The sequence below is a fragment of the Maylandia zebra genome, linkage group LG1, assembly GCF_041146795.1.
Source record: "Maylandia zebra isolate NMK-2024a linkage group LG1, Mzebra_GT3a, whole genome shotgun sequence".
Taxonomy (NCBI): domain Eukaryota; kingdom Metazoa; phylum Chordata; class Actinopteri; order Cichliformes; family Cichlidae; genus Maylandia; species Maylandia zebra.
Genome location: NC_135167.1, coordinates 9,812,111 through 9,824,631, shown reverse-complemented (window position 1 = coordinate 9,824,631; position 12,521 = coordinate 9,812,111). Strand labels below are relative to the sequence as shown.

Here is a 12,521-nt window from a genome sequence, read left to right as displayed (position 1 = left end):
TATTTATGTCTGCGAGGCTCACTGTGACCTGCTACATTGAACCAGTGTTTAACCCTCCGTTTGAAAAGCTTACTTGAGCCAAAAGAATTTCAGTTGACTTTTGATGTCACATGGTTTCAGAGTTCAGACAGAGGGTCGTCTGCCCTTGATCTAAATGAATTCTTGGAGGAAACATTGGCCTTTCATCAAGCTCAGTGTCTACTAGTAGAGTAGAGTTAAAGTGAGCATCATGCAGAGCATGGCAGGTCCACCCCCCACCCCCAGCTTTTGAGATGGGGACAGCAACAAGCTCTGCTGCCGGAGTGCTTCACACAGCCTTGAGAAGGTTCTGTTTTTCTGAATGAGTGATATTTTCATTCGTCACACGAATGCACCCTAGTATGTTGCGAATTCATAGAAGGCTGGATTTTAACATTTAGTTTCTTCCTTGTTTTAGACCTTGTTTCATATTTATTACATTCAGCTGCTTACTGTACAGTAAAATGGCATCGCACTGTGCTTCCACGATATTCTATGAAGGAAACAATATTTCGATTGTGTTAGCTGAGCTGTGTGACTATAGTGGATCCACATGCTGAATGCAGCTATAAATACAAGCAGTGGTATTAATGGCTTGTTTTGTTTTGTTTTTTTAATAAATGCTTATGGTGTTACAAAACAGGAAGATGTTTTGAACAATATCTTTTTTTCCTTTTTTTTTTTTTTTTTAAATTGTTTGTTACCAAACCTAGTGACAACACCCCTATATAAGTAGAAATGCATAACCTGTAAATGGCTGCAGGCTGTATCAGTACATCCACATTGTACCTCATTGGCTTTGTAATCTGTTATATGCATTATGTAAATTAAGGCTGATGTTGTTGTTTTTTTTTTTGTTTTTTTTCCTGTTTTGCATTTTTTATTTATTTTTTGTGAGTCAGTGTTTTGAAGCTAGTATTTGGACATTTGTTTTGTTATTAAGCTTTTTCTTTTTAAAGATCTTTGCATCACTAGATTTTTCTAAGGTGCAGCTTTTTGTTTCGAAGGCTCGATGACATCACACACCTTTTACAGTACCATGCTCACTATGTTTCTGTTTATTTTTCTCTTTGACCATAGCCTCGAAAGAACGCTAATGGTCCCGGAAGCCAGATACGGGTCCTCAGTCCCCCAATGAAGAGCAGCTCATCCTCGTCATCATCCTCTTCATCTTCCTCTTCATCTTCATCCAGCTCCTCATCAGAGAAAAGGGTTCCACGGAGGACGCATCATCAGATGGATTCAACTCCACAGGACAAGCAGGAGAAGGCAAATAGGATAATATCAGAGGCTATTGCAAAGGCTCGGCAAAGAGGGGAGAAAAACATCCCAAGGGTTATGAGCCCAGAGAGCTTCCCCAGCTCTTCTTCGCAGTACAAAGCCCACCGTGATCATGAGCACAAAGGAAATGGGAAGGCACGGTCCAAGGAGAAGGCCTGCAGGAAAGCTTGTATTGTACCCTCCTCCAAGCCCAAGCAGAAGGCCAAGATCGGGTATGTAGTCACAACCATTAATGCTCAGCTATAAACTGCTGCAGTGCGCTGTTGCTTTGGCAAAAAATAATCCACTAAGCATCGCTTTGATCTCATGTCTTTTAACTCAACTCATGCTTTAGTAACAGCGGCATTTCATGAGCCCGTATGCGCAAGTAACATGTGCCACTGATTAACTATCTGTCATTATACTTAATATACAAAAGACAAAGAAATCGTAGCTTCAGCGTTTCAGAATTCAAATTAGGATTTTTAAAAAATTGTATAGCAATAATATACACCACTTTAATATGTAAATAGGATAAACAATACATTGAGACAGAGATTCATATAAAATGAAAAGTTACAGGACCAAATCTTACATATTGGAAAGCTTATGTCAGCTATTGTATTTTCTATAGATTATGTAGTGAAAAACATGTTAACATTATTGATCACTATTTTGTCACTACTGGAAAATGGTTAAACACATAGCTTGCGTTCAGTAAAAGTCACGTTTATGTTGAGGCTCTTCACTTCACTTCATCCACATCCACTTTTCTAACAGTTCCCACTGAAGCTTAGGAATTTAAAGGGATGGTTTAGAGTTTGAAACTATTACATATTTATGATGATTGTTCTAAATGTTTGATTTAAGAGCCAGTTTAAAAAGAGCAATTTTCAATAGGGGGAAAAATTTTTTTTTCAAGTTCCCAAGTCACAGATCAGTAAGTTTAAACTTGAATTAATGTTACTATACATGTACTTTGTCTTTTTCTGACTTAAGGTAATTCCTTCTTGCTATTTGCATCAATAAAGCAGCAGCATTTGACTGATTTTAGGTTCTTGTGCATCGGTTGATTTTTATTGGTACATTTCTACATTTATTTTCTGCCTGTGGTTGCCAAGATGGAAGCTCAAAGTTCAACAGACTTTACTGCACGCCATAACAATAAACCAGGCTCAGTCATCAGCATAGACATGGGAGGAGCACACAAAGACTCCATTTACATGCAGGACAGTGCTTCTTAGTATGTTTTTGTGAGTAGTGCTGATGTAAAGATACCTTAATCTGTCTCCCATCCCCCCGTTTTTAACTGCTATAAGCAGTATGTAGCTCTAAGCCACACCCAGCGCAGCCTGTTAAGATATCAGCTGGTGCAGATGTGAATGCAAAGGCAGGGAACTGAAGGAATGGGGGAATGCTTAAATATATCACATTGTACAGCTAGAAAAAAAAAAAATCACTATTGGTTTTAAAGCAGCACCCACATTTGAAACCTAGCGTGAGAGTGGCTGGAAATGGTCAAACTAAATATCTGGTTGGCTGCGGCCTTGGTTAATAATTAGATGAGGTATGCTGAGGGAGAAAATCTGTAGCACATAATGAATTTCACATGTCCTGTGTGTGAAAATGACAAAGTTTTGGAAGTGCTAATGTTTGGGAGAACAGTGAGATGATGGAGGCATCAGTCATTGTGATACAGTCTGCCTACACTTTCAGGTTTAGTTGGAGGTAGGTGTCTGTTGGTGTTCACATTAAGTCATGTCTCAGCTCCATGATGAGCTCCATGAGGTTTGTGGATGTGATTGAATTTTTGAACAAGCTCAGGTGTGATCTTAAAATGAAAGCGTTGTTTGAACTTGTTATTTATCTTTGACTTTTAAGATCAGGAAGCTTCACTCATATTGGTTAGAGAGTGCACACCCAGATCTTTTACTCTTCTAACCACCTTGCATCCGTTGAGACAGTTCTTAAAACCATCAGTATGTAATCAAGTGCAGTCTAAGACTTGATGGCTTTAAAGGACAGCTAACCGTGTGTTTGCAGTCTGTCATTTAAATGTGTCACAGATAACAGTCATTGTTGTTATAAGCTAATGAGCTAAGTAACCCAAGCAACCATACCTGGGGTAAATGTTGTTTTAAAAAACAAAAAAACAGTCAGACCAAAATACAGTCAGTGATATAGACCACATTTTATAGCACCCATTTCTTCATGTATTCCAGCCATTTTGAAAAATGAAGTGTATTCAGGTCAGATGATGGACCGGTCATCTGACTAGAATGACCATACTGAGAAATTTATAAAGTGCACGACATTTCAAATTAGTTTGACTGCTTTGCTTTATATTTTGCTAAACATTACATGACATTACTATGCCTTAATTAATCATATTTTGGGATTTAAGCTATTTAAGCTATTAAAATTGCTCTTAAATATGTTAAGCTGTTAAAATGCAAAAGACTTTGGTGCGAACACGGCAGTGACGTATAGCTGTCTGTATATGACAAGAGGTTTGTAGGAGTGTGTGAATATTTCCTCTGAGGTGTGAAGATTCATAGCTAAGAAAATCTTGAGGCTAATGGAGCTTTTACTTTGCTAATTAGCAAATAAAGAACAGACAAATTGAAGCGGATCTTTTTCAAGAGCTCCACTTAATGATGCTGCTTGAAGACTCAAAAACCAAAATAACTGTGACTCTTGATGGCCATGTTGATATAAACAAAGACACTTACAGGAATAGAATGTGCATTCACCTAAATCCAGCAAGTCCAGTTTAACTGAGACAGGCAGGTGTAGACCTTGAATCACGAAGTCAAAACATGATCCCCCACAGTCTCACAGCACTCTAATCATAAACATAAAAACTAAAACCCATTGTCCTGAGCACTGGATGGCCTGATTTTGTCATAAATACCATTTTCAACACCCACTTTTTTTTTTCTAAACAGTAATGAAGTAAATGTATTATTGCAAATGCACAGGGAGTGACTACTTGTTGATGAAAGACAGAAAGGAGAAAACTTTCCAGGCTAACAAAACAAACATACCAGCTATAAAAGACTGAAGTGACTGGCACTGTTGTAACAGTTACAGTGTTTATTTTCATTTTTGCATTGTACATTTTGACTATGGACTTGTAGAACTACTTCACAGGGCCTATCCATAATAGTGTTCTTGCATTAAGGCTATGAATGGCTGTATTTCTGACTGTGCCTTGGCCTCTTGCCCAGGTTGACTCTTGGTCTGGCAATAAAAGCCCAATTCTACACACATTTGCATACATTCAAGAGTACACAATTAATTATAGATATGTTGTATAATGCATAGTCTGTTTACTAGTTCTTTCTTTTTTTTGTGAAGAAGATTCAGTTTCTATTTTTGCTCCACACAGATGCAGTTGGAATATGTTTATATATGTACAGGGAGGGGTAGATCTGTTGCACTTGTGATGAAGACTGCGGTGATTGAGACTATAACACGAAGCGTCTTTTCTGTATTCATAGTGGAGAGAGTCCTGTTTATATGCATGCACCACCAAGGATCTCCACATAAAATATTAATGTATACCGACTGCAGAGGTACTAACCTTCCGCTAAAGTCATTAATTCAGGCTCTGCTCTGTTGAGGGTGTGTGCTTGGCTGTGTTCTGAAAGCTGGAGGTTGTGTGTATTTGGTGCTGTTTGAGTATGTGCTCACTCTTCCATCGCATCGTCTGACTGTTCTTTAAGCAGGGAATTGGATCCCACGATAAGACCATTACCCTAATTGTCGGTATACTTAAGGCTCTGTTTCTCTGAGACCACTATACTGTCATCACTACCTATGTTTCTCGGAGAATCAATTCTGTTTAATGCCTAATAAGTGTCCTCTGGATTACTTGGATAGTTTGCTCACCAGATGCTTGGAAAGCAAATTGGGGGGTCATACAATCATATGGAAAATCTGCCTGTCTGATGAGAATAAATAAATTAATGCAGCCGATTAAAATATGGGTGCAACAGCCGCTGTGACAGGTGGACATGACAGATATCCAAGAAAAATCAAACCGGAGAACAAATGTTACATATTTGTTATCTTTGTCTTGGCTAATATGCTTCAGTATCAAATGACTCTTCTTATCTGGGGATTTTTAATGAAACTATAGCCCAACAAGAATTTCCCAACACTAATGTCCTAACTGATGTCCTACTTTGGGAAAACAAGATGTGGTACATTAAAATCAGCTATTGGGGAATTCTAGAGACTAATTTTCAACTTGGTTTATAACCGTCTTAATAATTAAATTGACTTTAATCACTATGACTGCTGAATATTTATCAAAGCTTAAACATAGACCATTAGATCCCACAGCATTTAGGCAAATCAGACACATCATCATGGAAGCTCTTATGCTTTGCTGCTATAAGGTGCGATAACCCTGGGGAATCATTTCAACTGTTAGTACTACAGGTGTTTATGTTGAATCTTCAGATTCACTCGTTTGTGGCGTTTTTTGTTTTTGTTTTAATCAAAAGGGCGTTACTTAAGCACGTATTTGTGCCTCAAAGATATATCATACCATAATATCATACATAAAATTGCTTGTGGTATGCTTTGGAAATGACAGACCGTAATAGTAAAACAGATTAGTGAGTTAACCCATCATTGTAAAATAGTTCATTTTTAATTATAAAAGCTTTACTTGCTTTCAGCGTGACATGATGGACTGACCCTAAAAGATGTTGTGGACAGGATGCCTTTTTCAGGGTCACCATAGGACCTGCATATCCTGTTTTTAATATTGTGTAAATACACCTAATCTTAATAAACAGGACTAGGGCACTGATAGATTTTTCTTTTCGCTTTTCAGCCAGAATTTTATAAATTTAAATATTAACCAACATTATCTACTCTAAGGAGAGGAGGTGGTTATTTTACTGGATAGGCTTGACCGATCACGGCTCTCTGTAGGCTGGAATGTGCTTTTCTGTGCAGCCTACCTGCTGAAAAATACCCTCAAATAATTATCAGATGAAAGCAGTGTGCTGCTCTTTTTGTTCCACCCTCCCCCTCCTCTTTACATTTTTTTTCCTAATATAAATTTGGTTCAATCAGCATGCTCAAAGCTGTGCATCCAATGCTTCCTGTGAGCAGGCATGTTATAAATATGCTGATACTACAAAGCAGCAGGGTAGTAGGAAAATATCAAACAAAATGGTGCTTGTGAGATCAATTACATGATAGAAAATGGAGGTTTAAGTCTAGTGTATGTGCTGCAGCGTATAGCTGTTCATATTTCAATGCTTGCCTGCTAGCTGTCTAATCTCTTCTCCCTCACTTTTTTCATTAGGGAAAGCTAAAGCTGTTTTTTTTTTTTTTTTATTGTTTTCCTAGTTAATCCCTTGCAGGGTGCATTTTTGTGCGTGTTCACATGTGCAGGCATGTGATATATAAACATTCTGGGGGTCTGTGCATGTCTTAATGCAAACTCAGATGTTCTTATATGTGTGTGTGTGTGTGTGTGTGTGTGTGTGTGTGTGTGTGTGTGTGTGTGCGTGCGTGCGTGCGCGCGTGTGTGTGTGTCTGTGTGGAAGAGAGAGAGGCTACTACCCATTTTTAATTTAAAAAAAAAATATGTTTGCTGTATAAAGCAGAAATCCCATGAGGCCATGTGCTCTGCGCTGATATAGTATTTGTGTTTTAGAGGGTGCTTGATAGAGCTGCTGCTGCTGCTACTGTTTCCAGTTGTTTGCTATGTGGTACTGAGATTATAGCCTTCCATTCATAAGAAGGGGGATTTCCTGAGAACGACCTGCACTGCTGTGTCAATAAGCCCCTCAGGATAAGAAACGCACACAAACACGCAGCATACTTAACGGCATTTTTGAGTATAATTCGTTCACTCAAAATCATAATTTTCTGAGGTAGGCTATCTAATAGGTGAATACTGTTCCTCCGACATGCTGAAATGCCTCATTGCAGTTTTGGCTGGCAAAGCACCATCAGATCTTGATTCTATTAAAATCAAACCCTCACTCATGCACTCTCACTGGCGGCATGCCAAGTAGGACAGGACAACACTGGGGGACAAGGGATGGGGTTATTTGGCACAATGGGGGAAAAGCAGCCAAGAAAGCCGAGCAACTAGATTATTACTCTCAGGAAAAAGCTTGTGATAGCCTATCATCAGTGATACAGAGTAATGTCAGATCAGGGACAACTGTAGTCAAATTAAAGATGTAGGATTATGTCTTGAACATGGCCTTGTAAAATTTGGAATCTTTATCAGGAACAAACATTTCCACCCAGCAACTCTGGGCGGAAATGCACCATAAAGTACAAATATAGGAAACAAAAATGAGTAGAAGTGGTGTCCTCTGCAACCATAGTGGTTATCACATGTCAAGAAACATGACATGGTTGCCAAAGTTATGAAGTCACCTTCTGATATCAGTTAGTTTTAATGGACAAACTATTCATCGAATAATGTTTCGGAGGGTTGGTCTGAAGGTCATTTGTTTTGCTCAAGATTGGGAAACATCAGTGAGAACAAATTTAATAATTTGAAATGGTTTTGACCCGATTGATAAAATTCAACATGAGAAATTGCATCAATATAGAGTTGACTGTTGGTATTATAAGATAATTATTTGTTTAACACATGCCACAGAGACTTTGTTGCAGACAGTTTCTTCTTGTGTTCACTTTCTCATAAATTTGGCATTTTCCTTCAATATAAAAAAACCAAAACTCTTTTTACAGCTGTCTCTTTGCCTGGTCAGGCTGTTAGGCATTTTGAATACTTAGGAGAATGAATAGAATTTTTGTAATTCAGTGGTTTTCATGCTGATCTTTTAAAGTTCTTTGCATCAGGGAGAACTAACTACTACCCAGAAGAGTCTGCTTTTGTACCACTTTTTGTCAGTAAGGGGTTGACTTCAAAGTCTGAGTTTATTCCCTGTCATTTGAGTTACCATATTTCAGCTTGTGGGAAGGCTATCCAGTCAAAGGGAGAATGTGCATTAGTATTGATGTTAGTAAATCTTTGGGTGGTCCTGTGTATCAGCCACATAAGCGGTGGAACAGGATGTTACCATCACTAAGATGTGGGTTTTGTTTTTTGTGTGTGCAAGTGTAGAATCTATTTTTCATTACTATGGCATCTATGTAAATCACGTGACTCTCGTAAATGCCATGCACACATGCAGCAGATGTCGATACAAATGTATCACACCGGCATCCGTATTTTCTGTCTTCACTTTCTGGCTCAATTGATGTTTCTACAGTCCTCAAGTATCTTGCTTCACAGTTCAAGTTTTCCCATATGGGGGTCAGAGAGATGCTTTAGCCCTGTTATGTGCTGTTAGTTGCCGAGCTGCTAAATGGTGATGTGACACTGCTATTCAGCAAGACCCATATCACAGCCAGCTTTTATTTAGTCAACGATAAACATTGTGTTCAGTCCCATTTAGCTACTTTATTATCATTATTATCAGTATTGTTTTTGTGTTGTTTCATTTTGGTTTTTGTCTTCTTTTCTTGGCGTCAGAGCTGGAAACTTTCTTTCTTCTTCCACTGTGTCACTCTGACTTGGCATATATCTTAGCCATTCGTAGCGTTAGTAACCATGTACTGGTGTTGTTTTCACAGGAAGTGATGTCATGAGGAAGATTTAACACCCACATAGCCAAATACACTCCCAAGGGCATGTTGCATGGCAACCATAAAGTGTCATTGTCAAGAGGATTTGTGAGATGTAATATCATCCAGAGAGGGGTGGAGGGGCAGGGACAGGGACAGGGATGCCAACTGAGGGGACAGCTCTTCAGTGTTGCTGGAAGTCTGTTATTTTCTACCTTACACAGTCAGATATTATAATGGGTATGTGGATGAGTGTTTGTATCACCTGAAATGTATCTAGTCTATCAGACCACTAATTCTATGTTGCTTCAAGTATTTTTCCATGTAGATAAGCTTCAGATGATTAATTTTTTGACATTAAAAGTGAAATGTGTGAAAAAGTGTCAAAAATATGTTTTCGAGGAATTTTATTTTGTTTGTTTTTACTTTATTTTAACTATGAAAAAAATTGGGTTATAATGATATTTATGCACACTTACAAATATATACGAAGATAAGACTTTTAAAGAAGTCTTAAATCGGAATGAAATGATAAATCGGAAACAACAAAATTAGTGGCTTTACATATTGAAGTTGCTATCTTGACAGTTTGTTTCTTTGCTGTCCTAGTTGCACATATTTTTCCTCTCACACTCTTAACATGTTTGAAAGCTTATAGGGAAGAAGATATATATTTCCTATCAATATCACACCAAGCCAAAGATTTACCACTTGCGGCTAGCAAGAGATTATGCATGTGGAGAAGTGTCTGCATATGTGGTTAGAGAATATATGGAGAAAGGTCACAGAAATGATATGTGACTGAAAGAGAGGAGATTAGAATATGAAATGCTGGCAAAAAATTAAAAGCTTGCATATAGTCATTCTGCAGTTTAGTGATATTTGCTGAGATGCTGAAGATATCTGGAGCTCTGGTACTATAAATGTATATTAGACCAAGGTAAGAGTTTCATCACCCACAAACTAGGAATGGTATTTTAAAGAGGAAAAAAATATTTACCAAATTAGGATCGAATGACGTTGGTGTGAATCTTCCATTTAAGGAGGAGCTTTAGTAAAGCACCGAATTCCTCTCTGTATAAACTGAGGCAGCGTCCATTGTGAGCATGTTAATACGTGCAGCCATTCTCTACAATCGTTCCACTGCTGTTATATGTATGTTGGAGTTTGACATTAAACTGCATTTATTCCTTTTGGAGTACAGTGCAGCAAATGCTTTTCTTTTTCAATGTATATGTTTGCAAGGGGCCCAATAGTTTTGGTTGTCTTTCCACCCTTCTCTTAGAAGTCATTAATGATAGCCTTTTTGTTAGAAGTAGTTCCTTATCCACCCACTTAAAAGCTGTTAAAATGTCTCACTTTAGATTTAGTTCAAAATAACCCTGTTTCTTCTGAAATAAATGTCAGTTCTTTTGAGGTGTTTTTGCTTTCTGTGATGAGCTCTTAAAAATGCATTCACTTTGCATTAATATACTCCCTAAAGTTTATGCAAGTGCAGAATTGTCAAAAACAATGAACAAGCCAAATTGCCCATGTAGAATATTTATACTTGATAAACAGCTTGTAGAATGTTTAGCAGGACTTCATACACTTGAACACGTTTATTGGGTAGATATTTTTTTTATCATTTCATATTTAAGAACTCTAGACATGGACACATTTGTGAGATAAACAAGATTTTTAACAATGTTTTGAAAATAAATGTAGATTAATTTTACAGTGTCGAATCAAGCACGAAAAGGCAGAAAACACTAATCAGAAGCCTCTGGATTGTACCATTAGGGCATTTGTCCAGCTAAAATATGCCTAAAGCAGAGTAAAAATTGTATATTTGGTACATGTTTTTTATTGTTTTCATGGGGTCTTTTTCTCTCTCTTAGGAAAATTGTCATCAAGATTGGAAAGAAGAAAAGGCGAAAGCCCGAGTCTTCAGAGGAGTCGGATGATGACCCTCCCCCTCAACACACTTTGAAGGATGATGACTCTGTGAGTTCCAGTATAAAGTATACACAAACTTATGCAGACATACATGCACAGTACAAGCCAACAAGGAACAGGGGCTCTAATGAGACTGGGAGAAATTAGTGCATTTCATTGCTGTTTATCAAACCAAACTATGAACCTTACATATGAGACAACACTAGAATTTTAAGTTGGAACTTGGCTATATTTGACTGTGTTATTTCCCCACTTTATTCAGATTTTGTGCAGGTGTTATTGAGAGCAGACGAGAAATACGAGACTCTTTTTCTGTTAGCTTTCTGATAAAACTTAAGTGGTGTCCTCGGCCTGGCTGTTCACACTGCTGCTGAGCATTGTAGAAGACTTAACAGCTTTAGTCTGATTCTGGAAGGCTCCACTCTCTGGTTCATATGGAGGTCATACAGTGGGTGGCTATCTCAAGTGCACATTCTCATCTGTGTTGATGATTGAGAAAACTGACAGCAGAGGTTTTTATCTAGGTCAGAGCATCAATGATAGAATGGCAAATTGAACTAGGTGTCACCTGAGTTTACCCTTTAGCATTTAAAACACACTTCTGGTCTGTGTGGAGCTTTTCTCACTAGTAGGTTCTGACAGATATCCAAAAGGTTATGAGTGACATGAATGAATGACTGGGGACGACACCCCACTAACTACAGTGTGTTGTATGATATAATTACGCCCGCTAAGTGGCACCCCAGGACTTAATTAAAATAGTCGGTGGATGACTCATTTATGATGATCTTGTGGAAGAGGTTGAAGTAGCTTGGCCGCCGGCTGGAACAGGAGCATGATCTCCTCAGGGGCTCGCTCCTATTGTTGTGGCATGCGGCAGGTTTGAGTCTCCAGCTTCTGGTCAGTCTGGGTTTGTGAATGTGAGGGTATATCTCCACGGGAATACTGTGCTGCACACCTAATTAACTGTGGCTCAGTGGCATTTATTCCTAATTAACTACATATTATCATTAGGAGGGGCTCGTGTATTGATGCAGGATGCAGCTGCCCACGCATATGATAATTATAAAGGCTTGACAGGAAGGAATAGAAAGAAGCCGGATTTTAGAGCACTTTTTTTTCTGATTTTAAGGATATTTTTCTGGACTTTGACTTGGTTTTAGTAACGTAAGGCCAGTAATAGGTTATGTTGGGCAATGGCCTGCACAATGGAAAACTCTATATTATCATTTTGAACAGGGAAATGTATAAATGTTAAGTGCTTTTGCTAGGGCTGTTCGATATAACGATGTATATCGGATGACGATATAAAAACATCTATTGTTTCATTTTACGCTTCGTGGTGTCGCAAAATAAACTATTTATGGCAATATTTTTTCATCGTTTTGATGGTCACTGTAGTGACTATATTAATTTCTTAAAATTCTCTCTTTCTCTTTTATTTAATATAACCACACTACGGATGGACAAGCGCCTGTTTTTATGTGCTGTCATTGGCAACAACGACGGTAAAATCATCGCGTGTCCGCTTGTTTATTTTCCAGGTAAACCTTTCACAATAAAGCTCAAGATCCTGTTGAGACTTTTCAAAATAAACTGAATCACATGAAAAAGTATGCAGAGTATTTATGGATGAGAAGCAAAAAAGAGCCTTCGGGTGCTAAAAAATAAACCTTAGACTCAAA

General features: G+C 38.1%; 1 protein-coding gene across 7 annotated transcripts in view; it reads left to right on the top strand.

Moving 5' to 3' along the window:
* Positions 1-12,521, top strand: part of chd9 (chromodomain helicase DNA binding protein 9) — a 74,127-nt gene that overhangs the window by 29,789 nt on the left and 31,817 nt on the right. For all 7 annotated transcript variants that reach the window (XM_076876539.1, XM_004539681.4, XM_014413711.4 and 4 more), the window contains 2 exons: positions 1,099-1,511; positions 10,779-10,884. In XM_076876539.1, the coding sequence (XP_076732654.1) occupies positions 1,099-1,511; positions 10,779-10,884 (519 nt within the window). The remainder of the gene's footprint in view (positions 1-1,098; positions 1,512-10,778; positions 10,885-12,521) is intronic.